The sequence below is a fragment of the Temnothorax americanus genome, unplaced genomic scaffold (genome assembly GCF_048541705.1).
Source record: "Temnothorax americanus isolate GAGA-0224 unplaced genomic scaffold, ASM4854170v1 Scaffold8, whole genome shotgun sequence".
In the NCBI taxonomy this organism is placed as follows: Eukaryota; Metazoa; Arthropoda; class Insecta; order Hymenoptera; family Formicidae; genus Temnothorax; species Temnothorax americanus.
The window spans coordinates 2,457,498-2,483,064 of record NW_027509802.1 but is presented as its reverse complement, the minus strand read 5'-3'; the positions used below and the strand labels follow the sequence as shown (position 1 = coordinate 2,483,064).

The 25,567-nt window shown below is 43.9% G+C and overlaps 1 protein-coding gene across 7 annotated transcripts in view; it reads right to left on the bottom strand.

Annotated features, from left to right (window-relative positions):
• Cut (homeobox protein, cut) overlaps positions 1 to 25,567 on the bottom strand; it is a 139,585-nt gene that overhangs the window by 57,104 nt on the left and 56,914 nt on the right. For all 7 annotated transcript variants that reach the window (XM_077423734.1, XM_077423738.1, XM_077423736.1 and 4 more), the window contains one exon: positions 12,108 to 12,305. In XM_077423734.1, the coding sequence (XP_077279860.1) occupies positions 12,108 to 12,305 (198 nt within the window). The remainder of the gene's footprint in view (positions 1 to 12,107; positions 12,306 to 25,567) is intronic.

Sequence of the window (25,567 nt, the reverse complement as noted above, 5' to 3'; positions counted from 1 at the left end):
GAGGCTTTGATATTATGCCAATCGACAGGATACGTATACGTGGCATTCGACGTTTGAACGTATGTACACAGCAAATAATATCGCTTTTCATCGCGAAAGAAACGCTACTGACAATGCGTTGTTCTTCGTCGACATTTATTATTATAACCATCGACCCGTGACGAGTTGTCGCTCGAAATAAATTCATCGAAAAACGCGTCGCCGCTATACCGGCCATGAGAGTTACGTGCCGGACATACGTATGTATATATAAATGTCTTGAAAGCAGATACCGTTAAAAATATGAGTATATTTCCATTTTTCCAAGTATTTTTAAGATATGTATAAAAATCTATATATATATACTTGGGACGAAATATAAATAAAATAAAATGAGAAGTAACGATATGCTTCAAAGGATTAGAAATGTCGTTTCTGAGCGTCATCAAAAATATAATGAGTAAATTATAGAAAAAGATATAATTACAAGTGCACAAGGGCATATATTACGCGTATATATCGACATGGCGTAATAAGTGCGCGCTTGTTATTAATCATATTTTATCACGGGTAATACTTGTTTTGAGCAAAGAAACTGGAGCTCAGCTATCAATTACGCGGAAGTTAGCGGTATCGATAATCGCAAACCGCAGAAACCGCCGCTCGTTATCATAGGAAGCCCTCTTCAGACCCGTTCGATTGCGATTCTCGTCGGTTAGAATCTGAATTCGCAGCAAGAAGCGCGCATCCCTTTTTTTCCTTCTCCCGCGTCTCGGATTTCAAGTACAATGAAATTATCGGCTGCCACGAAATTCGCCGTGAACTCGAGGCAGCCTCGGGGCGGCATGGGAAAAGTCCGCTCTCGCGAAGGATTAATCGTGAATTATCAATCGGCAGAGTCGAGTCGAGTCGAAAGCCAAAGGAGGAGCGAGCGAGAAACAGAACGGCGAGGAGGGGGAGGATATCCCTGCCGGTTGAGAGGGCCCGGAGGGCTTGCTGAACGACGTTTCTGGTTAATCGCGTTTGCGGAAAAACGGAGATAATTCCCGTCGTCCGTCTGGACGATGGAGGCGTGTAGGTTGTAGGTGGAGAAAGGTATAGGTAGGATATAACCGTGCGTGCGAACCGTAGGAGAAGAGCGAGAGGGTGGAGAAGAAGGAGAGTGAGAAGGAGGGTGTCGGTGCAGGAGGGTAGTCCACCACCTCTCGCATGTACGGCGGAGGTGGGATTTTTTTATATAGATATATATACATACATACACACATATGACACGCACATGCATACGCATGTACATGCACGTGGAGAGAAGGTGGGTAAGAGGATGAGGATGAGAATGAGGATGAGAAGGATGAGGAGGAGGAGATAGGGACTGATATTCGCGGGCACACGGAATTTTTAACTAGCCCGGGCAGCCTTTAGTCGTTCCGCCGCGAAAGCGCAGCAGAAAAGTTATGAATCTAATTTTCAGCGTATTTGTGTCTCGGCCGCCCTCTCCGCTGCCCCCGACCGCCCCCTCCGCTATTCCTCCGGCTCCCGCGTCCACCCTTCGTCCCATCGCCATCGCCACCAGGAACATCTATATCAATCCCTCTCCCCGCACGTGTCCCTATCTCTTTCCCACTCTTTTTCGCTCTGCTTTCTCTCTCTCTCTCTCTCTCTCTCTCTCTCTCTCTCTCTCTCTCGCTCTCTCATTCGGAGCCTCCACCTACGTCCGTCCGTATATACCTCTCTTCCGTCGTTCGCTTTCGCGTAATAAAGCTCGCGCGCGCGGCTTCGTTAGGTTTTTATCTCCCGGAGAAAAAAAGAATTAATTTCGAGAGACGCCGCCGTTTTTCTGCCGGTACTCGCTTCCGTTTCATGTACGCGAACGCGCGTTCGGGACGTCGACAGGAGAGTTTCATCCTTTCGGTATTATCTTCTTCGGTGAGATTGGAAGGCGAATGATATTTGGCTGACCAATGGAGAAAAGTCGATCGAAAAAAGACGGTAAAAAAGCGAATTTAATAACTGTATCCACATTATTTTCCGCGGAAATGACCAAGATATGGATAATTTTCTCTCCTGAAAATTGTTGAATGTTTTGTAAATTATCACACTTTAAAATACTATAATGTCGTCTTTTATTGCTCATTGTAGCCTTCAAGTCGCATATCAGTTTTATAATTATCTTGTTTCTTTTTCGTTCTCTTTCATATACCTAATAAAAATTTCAATGAAAATCAATCTTTATATTTGTGCTTAAGGAATATAGATGTCATTTTATTTCAAATAATTTATATATTTTTATATATTTTTTGATCGTCTTTGAAATAAACAATTTTAGCAAAATTGATTAATCATATCTAGCCATTATAATTTTAAATTAAATAATGAAAAGACAGAGTAATTAAAACTGAAAATAAAGAAAGCCACATTTCTCCACGATTATCCTTAAACATAGCACCAGAATCAGAACTTCTTTCAATAGTATCTGTAATGACCGTTTCTACGCCACTCGATAATAAGCATGGACGCTCTGAAATTGCTACATAGAAAGCAGCGCATAGTGCAAGAAAGTCACATATATCAAGTTCGACTGGCTGGAACTATGTACGCCGCGTGCAGTAATAATTTAACGGCGCAAACGATCGCCAACTTCACAATCCTTTGATCGGCGCAATAGAGACCGGCATATTTCGCGGTGTATCGTCTTTGCGAATCGAGCACGTAATTTTCAAACTCGGCTTAGTCACGGTTGTGAGTAATAATTCCATCTGCTAGCTACTTTCCGTCGTACATACACCGATACACGTAAATCCGAACCGCTGGTATATAGTACACATACACACCCATACACTCGCATATATCGCGTTCCAGATCGACTTCACGTGCACGGGGCCAAGTCATGACAATACGCCATCGCGGCTCGTTTCTATAAATCTCCTGTGACCCGATAAGAAAAGATTGCCTACCGATGAGGTGGCCGAGCGGCCCGCCACCCTGTCGACCACCCAACCGACCGCCAGCCATCCCCTGTGTGAGCGTGCTACGTGCAATACACCTCGAGCGCGCTCGTGTCGACGTTAAATCGAAGGGCACGTGCATTAACTGTCTCCTTTCACCTCTACCTTATTTCAGTGCCGGCCGCCACCCCCGCCCCCATCGCCGAGTTCGTAAGCTCGCGTGCTCTATGAAGTATATTTAAAACCGTAATTACGATACAATCAGCGAGCCCCGTGACCAGATACACATCTCGATGCGGAGGAGAGTATGAGGTCGATCGATCGGTTCGAACTGGAGAACCTTTTTTAAAAAGCTAAGAGCGAAGGTGCAGAAGGGTGAGACCCTGCCGTTCGCTTTCTACCTTTCCCTCCCCCATCGCCGAGGTCGGCGATGAGGAAGGCGGACTCCCTCCGACTGATGTGGAGTGCGAAACAGACGCAACTACGCACCGCACACACGTGTACATGTTCGTGCGCGGATCGGGGCGGAACGAGTTTTACACGTCGCGCAAAAGTTAGTTCCTAATTATTCAGATTTTCTAATTAATGTTTCAGCCGACGATGATGGAGCATGCTGGTCGTCTTTCCTCTCCCTCTTTTTTCCTTTACCGTATACATACGCACAACTCGAGAGTGAGCGCGGCTATTCCTGATTGCGCTCACGAGTTAGGTGATATAGATCGAGAACGTTGCATACGGATAATTCGCTTTCGAGCTACACCGCAACGTTAATGCAACAGAATGTTTGCTCGTGCTTAATCAGATTAATATACTGTTATCAACCGGTTATTATGGATTAAACAACTCGAGAGATTGTGAAAAAAAAAACTCCTGAGTTGATGTTAACAATCAAAATACAAAAATCCTATTCGAAACTTCGAACGCCAGCAACAGCGATAATGAAATTGACATTCAGATCGGTCAGATATGGGAATTTGAAGCAAGAAGGGCGAAGGAAAAGAGACAAAACGACAGCAGAAAGGAAATCCACGATTTTTTTTAACAGGGGAGGGGATGGGTGGAAACGAACGAGTTATATCGCGAGTTTGTATATTTTGTTCTACTCGAAACTTACGAAATGAATATCTCTATAAACGATATTGGTTTCTCCTGACGTCCGGCATAAGCCGGGCAGCTATCGCTGGAAGAAGCACTCGTTGCACTTCTAACCCACGTCATTTTCGCTCGAGTGCAAATATTCCCAGGTTTTTGCCAGACCACCATCCTCTCTCCCTGTCGGTCCCTTCGGCCCCGGTCACCGGTCAGTACCCTCGAGTCGAAACCCTCTCGAAAGCTTCAACGCAACCGCGAATCCTTTCCCCGAATACCGCAAGATGGATTCCTGATGAGACGTGTACAGATATAATATCCACAAAAATTATTGCATTTTATATCGCATTTTATACTGCAAAACTGCGGTATCCATAAAATACAAAATTTTTCTGGAGCTCGTGCACACCATGAAAACTTTGATAATTCATTTTTCTTTCTCGCCAATAGGTACAGAGATTTATAAATTTTAATTAAAAATTTATTGTGAAAATTTTCAAATTAAATAAATATGAATCATTAAGAAATATATGTCATGTCGATGACGTTTAAATATGCATCGAGAAAATTTAGTTCATTATTTTCTCACAAAAAATACGTTTCATTCCACGTATGATAAATTTATAATATACAATTAAAAAAACATATTATACATACAAGAATGCTTACATAATTGGAAAACTCTGGTTTCTCCACCCATTGATAGATCCGTCAGTTCAAATCCATAAGTCTAATCTGTTTTATGGCGCATGGCGCCGCGGATACTTCGTGGATAAGTACGCTATATATCCGTTATATATATATAGCGTGTAAGTAGATACAGACACGTAATCGTCGTGCCGGAGGCATGATAAAATTTGTCGTTTCGTTCGAGCCGCGACCCGATTGTTTGTCGCGCCGTATCGTCGTGTATTGCGCAGTCGATTGTTCCTTATCGCGCTAATTATCAGCAAATCTTCCTATCAGGACAAATATGGTAATATCGTTATGGATATACTCATGCGGGCCTATCATCGGCGTTACTAATATGGCGTCCGTTACCGATATCTCGTTGTTAATTGCGACAAACGGACACGGTTCCGATTGGCTCACACGAAGAAGTCTGCGATGATGAGATAAGATTCGAACAGTCAGGCTTAAAGATCATGTAAGAAGTAAAAGGAAATTGTGTAAACTGTCGCACAACGAAATATTTAAACAATAAAAATACGGTATAATATTAAAATTATATCATATGCTACAAATTGTTTAATATCTGAGTCACTTATTTACAGTTTTTTGATGTTATTTTGGTATAAGTTTTAATTATCTGTTTCTAATAAATACTCATGTAAAATTCCTAAGAGTAATTTTACAGTCGTCCCTAATACACACACACGCACACACACAGAATAAAAATTCCATCATAGCTGGTGTGCATCTGTCGTCGACGCTGGAGTCACGACGGAAGTACAAAACGACAAAGTTATTCGGCGATATCTTAGAGATTGTCGACTTATACTTTCATTCATAAACAATATTCCGCTCTATAAAGTAACCGGCAAAATTTTTTAGCAAAAGTCGGTCTTAATTTACGATTTACACATTTTATCCCAAATAAAATAGATATACACAACATCGAGAGCGCAAGAAAATAAAATATAAACTTTTAATGCATCCAAGAATTACGTTTAAACGTTGAACACTTGTACTATTGTATCCACTTCGGGTGGTGTAGCCACTTCGGCGTAGCAACATTACGAACGAACGAACGAACGAAGATACGACAAGAAAGAGATGTTCTGTTGTGCCTTTTGCACAGAACGACCGCGCGGTTGTTCCGGTGGTAATCTCACTTCGTAGGACGATACGCGGGAATAGGACATGAGAAGAAGAAGCGCGGATAACGCTCTCGGTTATTTTTCGATCTACCCCCCCGCGCTCGGTACATTAGCCAACGTGTTTTGAAACACTCGCCGAGCGTATTTGCCTTGGCACGAGTATCACGGTGTCTCTTTCATCTCGCCACGCCACCAGAAGTTCTACTCTTCTCTCTCTCTCTCTCTCTCTCTCTCTCTCTCTCTCTCTCTCTCTCTCTCTCTCTCTCTCTCTCTCTCCTTCCTTCTCTTTGTCACCCCTTAAGCGTCTCGTGAAAGTCGAAAGAAAACGATCCAAAGTAATAAAATAAAATAATTCTAAACTTCGCCGAAGTCGTTAAGGATTCATTTATGATACAATTCTCAGAAATATAAAACGATTCAAATCGCATGTTGTCGTTATTAGTACTATTGTTAACGAATTGATAGATATCCGAAGGACTATTATATTTTCTGTTATAATTGCGCGGAGAATGAATCATTCGTCACGCTACAACGACTCGACCAAATGACTCGAACTTCCCACTGTGCCTTTTGGCAGCAATCACTGTCAATCATCAGCGTGCATCGCGTTTGCGTTACCCCGAGATAATCGGTGAAATATTCGAGAATCGATGTGACAGGTAGATTGAATAATTAATAATTTCCAATTGCAATGAATGCAAATTAAGCTCGTGTCACGCAATTATATAATAATCGTATTCTCTGCAATTTAAAATTATCGTTTGGAAGAGTGGAAGATATTTTTTTGTCACACACATATATATATATTCCAAATGTAAAATTTCAACAATGCCGAAACATCTTCGAGCGGCTTATATGGAAGCAACCCTAATATGTCATCGCGATTTAACAAATAACGTTAAAACAGTGATTCTCTTTATTCATTGATCAAGCATGCCCATGATAACTTGGCGTAATTACAACTGGAGATTCACGGCACGTGAAGCGTTAAGGACAAATGAATATCTATTACAAGTTTTAAAGGTGCCAGAGATTTCTGGCGTTTAATTAAGATCAAACAGCTGCGGGAAGTAAGACGCCCGGTGACGCGACAAAATGTTGAAGATAAGTACATCAACAAAATAGCGAGAATTTAGAACCGTAGCCGTGACGAATTTAATTTGTCGCCGCGACATAAACTACACAAAAGCCCGAAAGCTCTCTGCCACGTCGGTAGCGCGTATGTTATCATTCTCACTATATCCAATTTCTGCAGCAACAGAGACAAGGAGACAGCAATGTTGATGGAACTCAAAGACTAAACATTGGGAACATTTCCGCCATTGTAATTTATTGTTCGCATCGAGAGATAAATCTAGATAAAGCATTTGAAGTTACTTCATATATGCACTCGTAGCAATTATATGCGCGTCGAAAATTCTACAAATGCTCAATAGAAGAAACTCTTGTCTTATGACTTAAAAATGTACAGAAATGTCAACGCCATCGTTATCGCGACAGTTTAAGCAGCGCAAACATTGCTAGATTCTCGTTTCGTTGAGGGACCTAATCGAGGATTCGTGAACGTGTCTGCTACCGTGCCGTCAAATCGAGCACGCTCGTCCTACATCGATACTCATCGTTTCGATATCGTCCGGCGTGGTTACGCGACAGGAAACGGAAACGGAATGAATCCGCGGACGAGCGCGCTTATCGCGCTGCTTTATCCATCGCGCTAATTTTTATTATTGCCATGTTTATAGGATGTTATGCGGTCGCAACGATTCTAATATCTGGCCACATCCTATCCGGGAAAAAAGTTTCTCTTCGAACGTTCCAATAAATATCACATACGAGTGACACATAGACTTAACGAAACCAGCATTGAAAATAAAAAAAATTCTCGGGTTTTCTGACGACGTTCTTCGTCTTCGTATTGCTCGCGCGGGTTCGTGATTCAGACGCGCGACTAAAGTGATTTATTTCCGGAGGGGCGAGCGGGACGCTTTCCGGAACGCATGATTTAAATGCGCGATGCGCGAGCCTGTCTTCGAGGGTGACGGACAGGGTGCCGCGGGGACAGCGTGGATCGCTCACAGTGTCTTGTTGAAATTACAGACGTGCCGTAACGGAGTCGACCGTTGGTGGTCGAAGTTACGATTCGCATACATAAGATTGGTAGCTCTAAAACATTGAGATAATGAGTCACGGAAAAACGTTTACAATCGCAAATCATCGCCAGTTCGTTCCGCGTGTCGTGGGTAACACATTTGCAACATAAAAAATAAAAGGAATATCTATTACAAGTTTTCGTATATACGTGCACGTGGAGGAATCAGAGTTTCTAGCAGTGAAATTAGTCGCAATGGAGAACAGAACTCTTCTAATTATGACCTAAAAAAAATAGAAGCAGATATCGCTAGCTCAAGATTAATTATTCAAGGCTGTCGAGAGACAATTTAATCTTTACTGATGTCAAAACTTGTTGATCGAAACTGCGGAGTCGATTGATAAATGTAAATTGATAATTCTTATCAGTTAACAAGACGCTCTCGGAAAAAGATAGCAGATGGAATCTGTCTCGCTTTGTGACGCTTTCCGAAAAAATAAGAGAAATTCTGGGTCGCGCGCGTGTACCGCCAACTAAAGTATGGCGTATACGCGGAAGCAGAGCGTCCCACGAATGCGTTTTGTTCGAGTTCTGGGTAACGTCTATGTATAATCAGATAGTGTATATGTTACTCGTACGTATAATATTATAAAACACTTAAAGAAATTGAGAAAATCTATATTCGTGCAATTTTTATGTTCAGAATCAGTAAACACGTATCAGGCATCCAAAATTGTTAGCGGAGTAAAGACAGTATCAGCTACAGCAATATATACATTGACGCACGTGTCTGATAATTATCGACCCGTCATAAACTAACGTACTTCCGAAGTCTCCATAATTCATGGGCGTACTCCCGAGTATCGCGCAACCACCCCTCTCTGAGATACCCGCGTCCTCGTCCCCCTCTTTCGGAGACACTATCGCATTATTTACTCCTCATTATCGTCCTTAAATCATCTCGTCGCTCGGGAGGGACTTGAAACTGCCATTACCTCTCTTTAATCGACGAATAATAAAAATCATTCCGGTGCTCCACGGCGCGCGATGGCTTCTCAATAAAGACATTGTCCGCGGAGCAAATTCTTATCCGTTAAAAGGCATCGTCGGCGAGAACAGAACGCGCGCCATCCCCTTCCTATCCTCGAGACAAGGGGACGGACGAACAAGGACCAAGGATACGACGTTGACAAGAGGAGGGACGGGATCGGAGATTATCGGCTCCGGGATTACAACAGGCTCGAAGGCTTCGAAGCAAACGATTTTCCTCGCGCGGCGACAACAGAGACGGGATGGGGGAGGGGGAGGGCGCAAAGGGAACAGAGGAAGAGCGGACGGTGGTTGAAGGCGACAGAAAAGGAGGAGTGGTTGTTATTGGCTCTAAGGAGAATACTTATTGAACTCTTAGCGGCGTTTTTATCACTCCTTTCTCACGCGCGCGCCGCTTTAAGTGTTTTTGGCTTTGTTTAAGAACTCGTGTACAGCCTTCGCCACCCCCCGCCCGTCGTGCCGCTGTGTTTTCGCCCCTCTCGCATTATACACCCTTAACAGGTTACGCTTCCTCCCACCATTCCCGCCACACTCCTTTTCCTTTACCGCAAGATTTTTACGGGCTCGACCTCCTTGCACGCCGCTTCGTAAACCACGCAAAGTGCACGGCACTAAAGGGTGCAACTACCACTTAGGCTCTTCCTGACCACTTCCGGGGAAAAAAGGCTTCGAGTAGCGGCGGGTAACTCGTATTCTATATTACCTCTCGAAGATTTATCGACTTGGATAGCTCTATATGCCTTATTCAACTGTGGCAGTTTGATCTATATAGCAAGTATCCTTCTTCTACAGCTTGGAATGAGCGAAAAGAAAAACAGATTCTTTTGTAGCATTAATAAACTATTATTCTTTTTATCTATAGATTTGTTATCATTAATAAAAATTTACGCATTAATATTTTGTATATAATTACTAATTTTATCAATGTAATAGAATTTAAAGAAATATTTAAATCCCAAATACGTAACTTATGCAATGACAATATATATACGTCAGACGCAGATATAACATTTCATTACGCTACATAAATTTATACATAATTACCTACTTACAATTAATTAACTTTAATTGCGCATCAGCCAGAAGCGTAACAGCTCGGCATACCTCGCGATGGCCTCTATCCCTAGATAAAATAAAACCCAAGAAAATGGAACCGCCCGTACGAGACGACCGTAGTTTATTAGGTCAAATATTTGGCGGTAAAAGTGAGAGATGACCGTCATTATCTCCATTCATCCGTGTCGCGCGGCAGCTGCACGTTGCAGATCGAGATTGCAGCGGGCAGTTAGACGAGAGCAATGTTACTCGCGCAGCTTCTCGGAGACGCACGGAGTTTGCACGGTCGTCGCGGCTATTTTTGCCGAGAGCGAAGCCGCGCGCGCACGCTCGCCCTCCTCTCCCCAGGGTTATTTACCCTTCCGATAAATATACGATAATGTTATCGTATAGCGCGGGGTTCCAAAACCGCGGGCGAGCGAATCGTAATAGAAAGTTTGCGCCTTGATGCCATTTGCCACATTCCGGCGCTTTAACGACCCGAGCAAGCCGATCGGACCCATACGACGTGCCGCGTTCGTCGTTACTAAATATATGCCGAGATGCGCCTATTCAATCGGACGCGACGTTAATGGACAACGCTGAAAAGCGATACGGCGCGAGATCCCCGGCGCGTTACGGCTTTTCTAAATTGACTTCGTTATCTATTTCGATAGAGCTGATCGGGTATCATTAGTTACGTTAGTAACTACTTATATAGCTGCAGGCAGGAGTTCGTGTAGTTTCGCGGGAAACGCGCGGCGAGGTAATTTGAAACGTTTATCGCGAATCTAGGTCCCGATCGTGTATCTTTCTCGAGAGAAAAATGCCACGCGAGAGAGTTGCGAAACGGCTCACCCGAATTCATTACCTGCCGTTTGTATGCCAATCATATTGTCTAAATGCGATTCGCTATGTAAAACCCACAACCACTTCTGTCTCCATAATTTATATATACCAATATACTTATAAATAAATATAATTTGTGAAACACAAGTAGGAAGTTTCGTATGGTGAATGACGTATAAAGAGCTAGCTCTCTAGATCTTAGTATTATACTTTAATCGGTTAATACTATTTCCATAATCTTTGAATTAATAAATAACGTTTCCCTTTATATAATATATATTCTTCAATAATGTGTGTGTGTGTTAAATATAATATAATATTTATTACACTTTTACTAAAATTCTTATTAAGATTACGCTTTTAATAAGATTCTTATTGATATTAAGATTAAAATTTGATTATACTTAATATAGTATTTCAATATAATACTGACATAAAATTCCTAATAATTGATTGCAATTTGTCGCAAAAGCTGACGTTCTTTCCCGTATATTATTTTGTATCAAAATGTATTGTATTCAACTAATTTTCGAGAAAATTGCAAAGATTTTCCGTCTACGTGGCTATTAATTTAAAAAATTTAGTTGAAAAGTATGCTATTTGAAGCGTCTGGAGCGACGACATAACAGTCAGTTAGAAAGGGGTGAGTGTCAGGCATGCGTGCGGTATACGAACGTGATTGCGTGGAACAGAATTGCGTAGGCGGATAAAGAAGGAGAGGGACAATAATCCACCGAATGCGGATATCGAACACGAGCAACGATAGTCATTCACTTCAAACTTCAACATGCCTCGACTCACGCGTGTCTGCACACAGAAATCGTACTGGCATACACGCGGTGGTTTTGCACGCAGCAACCCCCAGGTTGGTTAAGCCGTGCGATCGCTCGTGAAGGAACGTTCAATTTGTCAATCCTTTCGCAAATCATGAGGGATCTGCTTTTCTTAATTACAGTGATACTATCTCATTATCTCATTATTTACGTTATTAATGAAGAAAAAATTGTATATATGTAGAAAGAAAAAGTTTTTGTAGGAAACATTGAAATATTAATCATTTTTTTCTTATCGGAGACTATTTTAGAAGAAAGCGTATTAACTTATTATTCTTTTATTTTTAATTAAATATTAAGAAGAAAGTGGGAACGAGGGAAGAGGAGGAGGGAGAAGTTCAAGATTACAATCACCGTCCCACATGGCAATACACGAGAGAGCAACATTTTAGCGGAAGGGTTCGAGTTTGATCTAACGCACCTCTTTGTCTTTGGCCTGCAACTCCTCGAGGTTGCTGTTCGGCGTCCTTCTGGGATTGCTGGCATCGTGTACCTGTTGTTGATCGCTTCCCTGCGGAGGCTGAGACAATTGGTGTCCCTCAGTCTTGGAATTGTTGTCATTCGTTGCGGCGAGCTGTTCTTTTAGCGCGGCTATTTCTTTCTCCGCCGAAGTCGCTCTCTGTAACAAGAAGAAAAAACGATAACGAATGTTAACGTTCGTAATATACTAGTATATCAATTCGATAAGAATTGAAAATCGCCGAGAGAATTGAAAATTTAATTTTCTCGGTGACTTAATCAAACATGCGAGACGAAGATCGTATTACGTTAAATTGCAAAACTGATTCGAGTCACCTTAACAATATCACGCGATATAGACGAGCAGTATTGGCATTTTTTATCAACTCCACCGATATAAGTTCTTTATACCGCGGACATTTGACGAACTAATTTTCAAGACTAATTAATAGAAAAACGGAAAAATATCACCGCTCACGAGTTAATAATAAGCGATAGTCCTGATGTTCTGTATGAGACATAGACACTTTGTAATTCGCGTGGAAGTTGTACTCCATTTCACTTTAAAGAGGTTTAATTTTGCAACGCAGCCAGAGTTTTAACGGCGCAGACGATTGCGCTTAAGGTGTACACTCTGTGCAAATTTTTCACGGTGGTCCGGATCGTTAAATTACCGTCGCGGAGCCGTGCGACGCGAAATCAATCAATTCTCGCCGGCTGCACCTAATTTCGCGGCTACGAAAAGCCGGCAAAAATAGAAACGACGGCCCGTCGAGCCGCGCGAGGCTGCTTTGATATTCTCAGCGCAGGAAATAGTAGGCTGGCGTCGCAGTTTCTTTGATCCTGGACATTGTAACGCACTTCGTCGTTCTATAATGTAATTCTTTTTAATGTTACCGGAATTCGAAGGTTGTCCCCCGGAGAGTTTACATCAAACCACCTGTGCAATATCGTTAGAACTATATATTTATTCGCGAAGTTGGCTCCTATACGTGATTAAGAATTACCTTTCTTTTCATTCTATGCATCGCATATCGCACGTCATGCGGCAAATTGCAGTAGCAACTAAAAATACTATATATTGCCATCAATATTTTTGCGAGTTTAACTGTTACTTAATATACGTAGTGTAAACATCGTTGCCGCTATAACATGTCAGTTACAATAATTACACCCTACACATATCATAGCGTTTCTGCATTTCTGCTGAAATCGCTCATGCATATCGATACATAAAAGAGCACTGTTTCGTCAAAAGCGACGAAGACGTAACTCTCGCAAGGAAACCATTAACGACGAAATACTTTTGGCGACTATATCTGCTTTTGCCAGATCTCTAGCAAAGAGCTCGTTAATTAGCGTGCCGATGTGCGACGTCTGCCGCGACGTTACCCCTTTATCAACGTAAAGCACAAACGAGTGTCGTAAGTACGGAGACACGATGAAACGAAAGAACCGGTCCGGCTCTTTCAAATCAAAACTTTTTCATCGATAGGGAAAATGGGAGAGTTGATACGAAAATAACGCAGGCACCGTTAAGCACAGAAAGGGGATTACCTTTTTAAACTTTCCCCATAAAGCATCTAATAAATATTGTTCGCCGCCCCCGTTGTTCCAGCTTGGATATTAATTATAGCAAGCTTTTATATTCAAAGTAGCTCGGCCCTCGAACCGGCCTATACCCGGCTACATTCGCGGCGTGTACACGCCGGATAGTTACCCCTGCCTGCAATTCTTGTCCTCTCTCCGCAACTCTCTTTCGTCTCCTCTCTTTTCCCGCTGTCCGCTTTATCCACGTTCGCGGCAATTCGATAGAAGGCATCCGGGAAGGGATTCGGGATCGATCGGTCGAATCAAACAGGTTATACCGCTTCTGTATATACCGGCTCACCGCGTCGGAAGGGAAACCGGACCTGTCGCTTCTACGATCAACAATTGAGCGTCGATGACGTAACCCACCGATCCGTTCATTCATTAACAAGTTCGAGTTAACGCTGACAATCACGATCGACAATTCGCTATCTTTCCGAGTGCACAGCCTAGACCTAAGTACAGGAAAAAAGTGTAGACGGAAAAAATGAATAGATTTAATCATAGGTGTTAACCAATGCCGTAGACGCTACTTGTCTTAATGTAAGATAATATTGGTTTCGAGCAAAAGTGCAACTACTGAAAATAAAATTAACAACGTCGAAAGTTTCGTTCAGTTTATGCGATACGCGGCATCGACGTGTGCTATATCGATTCGTCAATGTGTATGACGTCTCGTGAGACACACATATAGCGTCGCGATCGGCGAACAGTCGGGAGAGGTGAGGACGAGCATCGAGCATGTAGCGTGGACGAAGTCAGAGGCAAGGAGTGAGAGAGAGAGAGAGAGAGAGAGAGAGAGAGAGAGAGAGAGAGAGAGAGAGAGAGAGAGAGAGAGAAGGAGGGAGGAGGGAGAGAGAGAGAGAGAAGGAGAAACAGAGGCACCAGGCTACAGCAGGCAAGTAATGACCCATTGTTTCCTGCAAAAAGCCTTGACGATGTTATCGATAATTGCGAAATGATACGGGAAGCATAAATACATATCTGAGAGCGAGCCGTAATATACGGCTGTTCGAATGGCGGATGCGTATCGATAGCTGCCGTCTGGTAGCATCCTGCGTATTTGTCACGTGGACACACGTCAGGAAACTGATGTTGACGGTGGGGAAAATTCCGAGGACTCGCGGCCTGATAGACGAAGGATCGAGAGAGGTTCGCCGATAACGATCGTCCTCCCGCGCGGAGCTACCGTGATCGTTACATTAACAGCGGAAGTCGTTGGCGGATAATGATTTTCTTTGAGCGTCCCGAACGATCGAGCGGTCGACGGTCATAACGCGCGATTTAAACGTAAAAGATTCTGCCGACGATGATTTATAGCGCCAAATGCGTATCACGCCGATGCATCTCGTTATTGTTGCGCTAAATATTCAGCATCGCAAATAAGCGAATGGCGATAAGTGCGCGTTCCTATTTTGTAATTAAACTGCATTGCGATGTATGGCTAATTTATATTCCCCACTAAATTTATGCACCGCCGGAAATAGGAAACACAGCGCGTTTTTATAAAAAGCGTTGTGATATAAAGATCGACATCATCGATCTAATGTTTTCGCTTTTTTTAATGGGAAACGGTATGAATAAATTAAATTGTGCACAGAGCAGATCATGCTTAACATCGCCCGGACATACAATACCGTACTACATTTCTTTTAGGTCATAATATATATCGTAAACACAAGTCAATATTTAACTTCGATAAGCTCTGCAAGTGGCCGTTGCTAAAGTTTCCGAACTTGTCGAAACGGATAGTAATGATGCCATTAGTAACGAGATCGCGATACCGAGAATAATAGACCGGCCGCGCAATGCTAGCGGGGGAAACTTTACATTGCCTCATGGCGGCAATATAAGTATCCCCGTTATAGTTTCGTAGAACAATCGATCGCCCTCACGACATGACGGATGTCTGATAAAAACTGACGTGGTTCGGTTTTGTTGCGTGTATGCCATGCGGCTTCGGAATCGCTCGTATAGTACGCCGCCGCCGATAGAGCGCTCTTAGACCGCCCGTAGCTTGCAGCGATATTTTACCGTCGAATTCGTAATTACTTTAATTGGCTCCAGATGCTAATTAATGACCTAAACATATGCCATGTTATATAGATCCGGCTCGATAGGGCGACCTATACGCACCGCGGAGTCAGGGTCCGGGGTGAGAACGCATGTGTTTGTCATTACATGCACTACGACGATTTTATCGCTTCTGAATAACATCCTCTACCCTTGCCGCGCTTCTCGCGCTCTACAATCACCGTATCAGATCCAGAAAGCGCCGATCGCCGATTAAAGTACCCGCGCATCGGTTTGTATTAATACCGTTGTCCCGTTAGAAGAATACAAAGCGCTCGTTAATCGCCCGATGATCCTAGTGTATTTCCAAGTACGGCATAAAACAATAATGTAATATCAATTTCATTGATCGATTTCATCGATCGTGCCAATTTGACAAACACATGAACCTTTAGCTGGGAATCGTGTAGGTCTAACATGACCGCTGCCGGTTAAGAAGTTGATAATCTCGGAATAAAATGGCAAACTTGCTTTACTCGTTGTACATTGTTTGCGTCAGCGAGAAAACGAATCAAAATTGCAGCAGTTGCGCTGACCCGATTTCATTGATCATGCCAATTTCACAAACACATTAACCTTTGGCTGGGAATCGTGTAGGTTTAACATTACCGCTGCCGGTTAAGAATTTGATAATCTCGGAATAAAATGACAAACTTGCTCTTCGTCGTGCATTGTTTGCGTCAGTGAGAAAACGAATCGAAATTGCAGCAGCTGCGCTGACCCGAGAACTCGCGGAAGGAATGGCGAGCGTAGCAAAATACACCGAGCGGATTTCGTGACACGATCGAATTACTTCGTTACGAATAACGCACGTCAGATCGGCGATTGGGCGCCCGTCGTCCTCGCCTATCATTACAAGATGCTACTGGCAGCAGCCGCCGCAGTCTCGATTCGATCGTCCGACAGCATCGATTACACCAGCCGCCTTTCAACCCTGAAGAGGGAAGAAGGTGAGCAATCGCGCGATGTGTGACGGCACTTGGATCGGGTCGATCGCCGTACCGTCGAGTCGAGTCGTTTCGTCTCGGTCTTGACGCCCGTCTTACACCCCTTTTGCAAATTGACGGTTATCCGACGGTTATCCACGGTGCCCGGCTGCGTCGATCGATCGGTACTCACTGATTCGACATAGGGACGTAAGGGAATCTTAGTTCCTTGCAACACGCGCGCGGACGCAAGAACCTTAACTGCGGGATTACCTCCTGCATCTATATATATATTGTATGGTCACGCACTTTGTGCGATCGCCGCTTCCACCGCCGGCGACGAGAGTCGAAAGAATCGATTTCCTACGCGCTATTGCTATATCGTTGCATAATGGCCGACTGTAAATGCGTCTGGGTAGACGTCTTTTACTTGTTATACTGCTGCGATCATTCGAGCTGTCTATTATTGGAGTGACTGTTATATACTCGAAAAAGTGTACGAATATTTTTAATTTATTATTTATAAATGTATATCGTTGCTTTCTTCTAATTTTCGACACTTTTTAAGTTTATTTTCATGAACATATTAAAATCCATAAAAATAAATTTTTGGAATAAATAATAACAATACGTTAATAAGATAACGGTACTATATTCTCGACCAGATCTAAATTATCATTTAAAATATCGTCAGCAGACGAATAATAGACAGCAGACATTTATATATCTCGGAGATTGACCGGCGGGATATTAATCTCCGCGCAGTCAATTTCAGGTAACTCCAGAATAAGATTTTTCGACTCTCGTCGTCTTCTTCCTTTTTTACCTTCCTCTCTCAGCCGTCGAGCAAAGAAGATTGAGAATGGCAAAAAGCGGCTCTTTCAGTCGATTCGACCGTCATGGCGAGTTGAGTTTATCTCTCAGGTCGTTATAAAGTCCCAAGGTTTAACAACAAAAGCTACGGTAGATTTGAAAGCAAACCTTATGGTTTCATCTCTTTATAGTTCTTTGTAGATGACTTTTATGTAAATCATCATTGTGTGTACAATTCAAGAGAAGACTGAAACTATATAACATCCTCTTACGATGAGGAACATATTCGTGTGTAAAGTCGACGCGGGCATGTCTGATATTTGCCCCGTCGAACGTCGAGCATTCTTTGTGCGCCGAACGCGGAATCCCGAATAGATCACGCGCCTTTGCCCTCACGCGTTCTCGCGTCTATTTTTATCTTCACCGCGCCCGACATCTCATCGACACCACTCTTCTTTTTTTTCTCTGTTTATTTCTCGCCGGTTGACTAATATAAGAGGCATGGGAAATTCCGAAGCGAACAGAATCCCGAAGACGTCCGATCGATCGCTCACGCGAAATGTCAATCTCGATCGACGAATAATGAGCGGGATAACGAGCACGATAAAACGTCAGTGGTAGACGGTGGGATCGCGCTATAAGACGCTGTCGAACGTCGGATTCGCGGGGGGATAAGAGCCGGCGAACAAGAACACGACATTATGCCATTGTCAAATCAATATACGTATCATCATTGCTCCTGCTATAAGGAAAGGCCATTCCGTGCGATATTCCGTGAACACTGGCGCATTTACGTTTCTCGCACAATCTGCCTCGCGTGATGCCTCCAGTGTTCATCATGCATAAAGATACATCTTCCTCCCCACCAAGTTCAAGTCGCAACTCTCTTCCACAACTGTAGTTAAAAACGTGTACGTAATAACTAACCCTATTCATTCCAACCAGCCCTTTCGTGTCCCAACGGGTTTCTAATCCTCGCATCATAACTCACGAACGAATTGACGAAATTTAATGTTCCAAAGCGCAAATTAAAGCTAAAAGTAGTAGCTTTAATTTGCGCTTTGGAACATTAAATTTCGTCAATTCGTTCGTGAGTTATGATGCGAGGATTAAAAAGGGCAGAAAACACGTTGGAGCGAATAGGGCTAATAGTGCATTCCATCCATACCCCGATACCGCCTTTTCGTGACAAACAATGACAAATGAGTAACCGCGGAAAGCCCGAAGTAATACCGCGCGATAGGCGGGAGAGAGAGAGAGAGAGAGAGAGAGAGAGAGAGAGAGAGAGAGAGAGAGAGAGAGAGAGTGTGTGTGTAAATTTATGCGGGCATAAAGAATCGTAATGTCGCACGTTTGACTTGCATGCAATTGCCGGTTGTAACGCCGAGCAAGATCGCGCCCGTTCATTGAGGTTCATATCGCGTCTGCGAGCTACCGATCAAGCGTCGTGACCCATATTTCGAGCGCGTCCACTGACCGTATCTAAATGTTCATTAAAACTACACCGATATTTTTATGACAGATGCGATGTTCGGGTGAGTTAAAGTTACGGTCGATCGATAGGTCGCCGGTCGATCGCGCGTCGCAGCGGCGCGGCTCGGCGTCGCGGCGACGGGTGTGTAATCGCGGTTGTCCACGAAAACTCCTCGCCCGGTCGGCGGCATTACGGGAGGCGACAGAGAGGAAACGGGCAAACAAACAAAGAAAGAGAGTAAGAGAAGAGAGTGCCTTATACCAGGCGCCTTTATAATCTCCCACAGGGTGGCGGAGAAAAAGAGTGGAAAGGAGGGAGCAAGGGGACGAGGGGATGAGGGTACGCGGATCAGCCGTTTATGACTACCGGCGTTGTTATATATATATATTTTTTTTTTAGAAGAAGGGAGTTGAGAGAAAGAGAAAGAGATAGAGAGGGGCGAGTGGCGGAGAGGAATGGCGGAAGAGAAGAACGGGAGACGCCCGCGATATTTCAAATTTTCTCATTACACCTCGAGGTGCGAATGATCTCCCTCTCGCTCACCCCTCTCACCCTCTCTTGATCTCTCCCGCTTGCTCTCCGTCTTTCCCCCTTTCGTCCCGTTTCATCTCTCTCGCTCCATCCTTCCTCCCGTTTGTTCTATCTAACGCAAATCCTCCGCGCCACCGATACAACGTGGCGTCATTCCACCCCCAATCACCTCCCCACAGTCCCCCTCTTCAATCTCACACCAACCAGCCATCAGAGTGAACCCCTCTTGTATTTATTATTAAGATATCGATCGGCTCTAAGCCCCGGTACATGCTGCAATATGCGGTTGGGGACGCGGGAGACATACACGAGAAGTCGCCAAAGAGAAAGCCAAGGAGCTCCTTTTGCGAATGCCTCTTCCTCTCTTTCTGTCAGACATCATTCTCATTGATTATCGTGCATCTTCGTGTTCGAGCTTCAGAAACGAAGAGCGAATGTGTGATCGCTATCATTGATCGCGTCGCCACGCTTACCCGTTGCATTTGGCTTTAAATGAAAGATAACACGTGTAAGGTGACGATATTTCACGTTTCACGATTAATATTCCCACATGATTCGAGTTAATGGAATAAATCTGACATTTGCGTACACATCGCAATATGTAATAACGTGAATAAGTATCTCTCGAGGATCAAAACACGCGATAACGAGGTATTAAATGACGCGACCATAAATCTAGACAAAAATTACATTAAACATTATCTGACATTATGTCGACATACATATATCTATACATACATAGATTTCATTTGCAAACGAGAAAAGATAGGCAGCATTCGTCTACATGGGTCTCGTTAAATCGTAGGACAATAAACGCGGCCGCGTATGTCCTAAGAGAGACATTTCTCCAAAGGGTCGTCGACCGTTTGTCGTGTTCTTTACTCTGAGCACACGCATATGCGCGGGCCCTTAATAGCTAAGGACGATCCTCCATGTGGCATAGGGAGCAGGTTCCCACGTGCACCGACGACTTCTGACAACGAAACGATGCAATACGTTACGCGGAGGCAAGCGAGGAAGGGAGGGAGGGAGGGAGGGAGGGAGAGGAGGCAGAACGAACTTCTCCCGGGGGCAAATAGACTGTCTTTCGATATGGACGCATCAGGACGGCAATATTTAAGAAATGTCAATACGTCGTTCAGCCAGGGGTGTCGGCTGAAAGAGTATTTCGAACGGAAGTCGGGAACGGATAATATACCGGCGGCTGCAATGTGCGCGGGCGGAAACTAGCCTCAAGGCATTGGTTAAAAAATAAAGAAACGCCTTTGATGTTCCCCGTTGTCCTAATGAAAAATTAAAGCCCTTTCTTAAACATCATTAGACACGAGCACTCTTTCAAGTTCCTAGCCCTTCCCCTTACCCTCGGTCTTTCTTCCCTTCCACTTCACGATGTGCCCGGAGCGTCCAATCACGGCCGCTTGTTTTGAATCTGCGTTGACGTCGCCGATGCCTCGAATCAGTAGGGAGCTCGGCAACTTCCGAAAATATACCAATATCCACATAATAATCTCTATGCCTCGAGCCGAGATCGATAACGTCATTATATCCGCTACAATCTACATCCACATTGCTAATGCATTTACAGTGGCTATTGAATTATAATTCAATGTATCTGCATAGTACCATTATGTAGCATTATGCATTGCAGAGATATGAGTCATGTATCTCTGAAGTAACATAAGTCAAGTTCCGAAACAGATTCTATATATCTACTCAAACTTTTGTTCAAATAAGACGCAGACATAAATCGGTCTAATAGTTTTTTGTAGAACGAGAGGCAGAAAGAAAGAATAATTATTGCAATAATATTTTAAATTCTAATTCTTCCGAAATAAATGCTTCATACGAAAAAGCGATGATGGGTATCAAAAATAACAATTCAATCGTTACAATTATTAGTCCTCAACGAAATTTGCCTCGCGTGTTTCCCTTCTCGATTAACGCTTAGAAAAACTTCTTTACCCTCGGCAATGGAACGACGGAATTTCCTGTACTAGATTCAATTTAACGAGCAATGTAAACGTCCGGGTGTAATATAGTATCCGAACACGCTTTCCGTGTGTCTCCGTCTGCAACGTTACAGCGGAGTTATATCGGTGTCTTCGGAATGCATAAGTACAGCAGCGGCGACGAAACAGGACCGGATATCTTCTCACGCGCACTGCACTAATAAATCATGATGGCAGTGGAAAAAAGATTGGTGATCATCTGCCAAGGAAAGGCGCGGCAGAAAACATGAAGCGATCCACGAGGGGGATCTTTCTTTTCAGCGACGTTCTCGAGTCGCGTCGCGTCGGCGTTGATTTCCTCTGTCAACGCAAGAAGAACAAAAAGCGCGGTTCGGGTGACGTTTCCCTTTTATCTGGTTATCGAACCAGACTTAGTTTCAAAAAGCAAAAAAATTTCGTCTCGCTCTCGTTAATATTACTAATTGTTCAGGCAGTACAAATAAGTTAGAATGGCACGATAATTATATATATTAACGATTTCTAATGAGATTTTCAGATAATGTCACCAACCAAAAAATTATAAAATTTATATTTTTTTTGGAAAAACGCGATCATGAGACATGAGCACGATATAACAGTAACAAATGTTGCATATATGATTTGCGAAGATTGTTTTAGTTCTTTATGTATCATTTTCGCCAACTTGTATTATCCGACAAAGATCCACCGTCAGAAAATCGTCCGCAAGGGAAGGGGGTTGATGCGTCCACATATATGCGAGGAGAATGCAGACGGTAGCCGGGACAGACGCCATAAATATCGGGGCGTTCTTATATTTTCATCACAGCCATCATTAAAATTTATGTTATGATCAGAAGTGCACGTATATATCAGAGGACGCGTACCGCCGCGGCGGCGTCGGTCGCTGCGAAAAAGAGGGAGAGATACGGCAGAAGAAGGGGGTGGGTGAGCAAGCCTGAAAGAGGGGTAGGTGGTAATATTGTAATCTATGTGTGGAAGAACGCGGGAAGAGAAACAGAGGAGAGATGAAAAAGTGGCTTGAATGGCAGGCACCCCGTTGTAAGGGGTAGTTTTCGGTCGGGGCGGCACGCCGCCGTGGCAGGCGGGGGACTTTGGGCACGGAAGCGAACGCGGAGAAAAGAGGAGTGAGAAGGGTGCCGAACGGAAACAATGACGTCTATACCAAATCCCTGTTTTTCTTTTTTTCCACCCGCACCTCCTCACCTCCCATGACCTTCTCTCTCACTCCCACTTTCCCGCTTTCCCTCTCGCGCGCGCAGGCTCGCGCTTCTTTTTATTTCACCTCCCTGTCTCTCCACCCGCAGGGTGCCATTAGACCCCCACGGCGGCCCCATAAAAATATAGCCCGTATTGTGCTCGCTCAGGTACCAATCCTCGTGCACTAAAAGTAACCTACTGTCTCCCGCTCGCGAAATGTATATCTGCACACACACACACACACACACAGACGCACACAAACAAACAAACATATATACATGCATGCTATTCGCATACACATTTACTCGTGCGTCATGTTACTAGGCATCGACGACTTCGATACAGATCGGAGACGTGAACTGCGACTTTGCTTTAGTCAGCTTTTTAATTACACGTAATCGGTCTGTCGAACACGCGACCAACTACACTGCCATATTTGCAATAATATTTTATGCGTATTTTTTATTCATCAAGCAGTATCGCTTGCGCGTGAGTAGAACGATGCCGACAATACACGTGCAAAATTACCAGCATTGGCAATTGTATACGTTATAATAACCCGTGGAATCTATAAATATGCCCATTTGCAATGATAACGAGTGCATGCCCGATGATAATATTCGAATGTCATTTTGATAGTCATTCGTGCGATTTAAACAACGCGCGATTAAAAGGATAAGACGTTTTGAATATAGAGAAAATAAAATTAAATACTCTATAAATTTTTTTTACAAAACAAATTCTCGTAAATTTACGATTTATATATACATGGAGTTATTTGGTAATTTATTGAACGAGAAATAGATTCCGCGACTCGAGAGAATCGTGATAACACGGAATCTCAAAGAGCAACATAGTTCCCCTCGCAATCGAACAAAAACAAGAAAAAAAGAGTGCAAAAGCAAGAGTACAAAAAGCAGCATGAGCATCTGAACAACCGGCAACCGTGATCAGTCGGCTCAGGACAGATCACAAAGATGATTCGCTTTTGGCGGAGGGCCATTGTCGTCCGTTGGACCGAGCAGAATCGAAATGGCAAACGGTAACTCGATTGCTCGGCCTGCACACGGATTGCGAATTATTTCTCCTGTGGTGGCGTGCTCATTCCGCGGCCAAACAATCGTGATCGATTCATGCAAATTTCAACAATCGTCCCCCCTTCTCTCCGTGCTTTCTCTCTGTCTCTCTTTCCCTTTCCCTTTTCCATCCACCCTTGCCCCCGCGATCCTGTATTCGCCATCCCTTTACTGATTTCGCCGCGCGCGCCGTATATCGAGTCCTCCATTGTTCGGAGCGAAATTCGTTTCTGTACGGCACGAGCCTCGAGTGTTTTCCTGACTACACGTGCGGTCGATCGGCTAACCCGCTAACTTCTCTTCTTTCGCAAAAAAAAGCACCGCGCACAATCGCGAGCGAAGCTCGAATCAGAGTTAACGCGCGAGAAATGATGTCGGAGATGATTAAGTGGCAGCAGGTATTTTAATTTCTCCGAAGTATTATTAATGTTTTCGAAAACTGCTCTGAAATTCTCTTTCACGATAAAATGGCGTTGCAACATAAATCATAATACCTCTAGTATTAATATCTGTAATTATTATGTGATGAACTGTAGTATGAATAACGTAACATTATCGATTATTAAGATAGTATTATGCTCTTGTCTGCCTATAGCTGAGTTCTCCAATTAAGCGTGTTTAGAGTCTAACAACGTCATGTATCGATGCCTATAATTGAGCTCCTCGCTCAATCTCGGAATTAAAACGCAAAGAGTAATCACGCCGTCACTGCGTAATCAAACTTTATAATACCCCAGGAGAAATAAAGAAAAATAAATCGAGTCTTAACAGGTTAATAAACGTCTTCTCTCCCTGCCAACCTCCCCCTCATCTCGTCCGCTCGTTACCTATCTGAACTTCGTTCCTCTCCCCTCTAACCCCTTCCGTCTCCGCACTTTTGACGCTTCGCCCTGGAAATCCTTTGATTCTCATCTTTTCGGAAGGCTTGGAAACGTCGATGCGCCTCCTGCATGAAAAGGGGTTCCTCCCAGGACGTCCCCTGATTGGGACGATAAAAGAGGCCCCCAGCTAAGCGTGGAAAGGGTAAAGAGAGAGGGAGGTAAAACACTAATTAGTTATCAAAGGGCGAGGAAGGGTTTGGTGACAAAATAGTAGATCCTGAAACGAGGAGCCCGTGCACCCTTCTTCCACCACCTAACCCGCCCACGTCCCTCTCTACCCCCCCGCTCGTCTAGCGGATATACTACCACCGTCACCGCCACCATAACCCCAACCTTCGCTCTATCAAACCCTCTCCTCTGCTACCCCGCGCTTCCACTAGCACCCATCCAACACCTCCACACCCCTTCCGCACCGCTCGCAAGCATCCTTTCACCCCCTTCTCTCTATCGTGCTCTGTCTTTGGATGGCATCCCCCACGGTGTCTTAATACTCTCGGGAGGACGGCCCTGTATTGATTTTCGAATCATTAATTCTACGTCTAATCAGAACTTGCGCCAGACATACATACGCGTGTCTGTGTGTTATACATGTATATATAATACATATATATACATATATAAATGTATATACATTGAGGGAAGGACGACGGCTGAGCGTGCCTGCGATACTGGCGGATGGAAGCCGCGCTTGCTCTTGACTGGTACGTCAAACTCCGAGCGCACGAGTGCATGCCGATATACGCTGACAGATTTTGTGCCGACGAGTACAGGTGATTCATAAATAGGAAGGCGATGGTGCGCGCCTCCATCCCCGATTCAGGAGAGTCGACGAGCGAATCGAGAAGTCGCGCTGATACGTATGTACGTCTT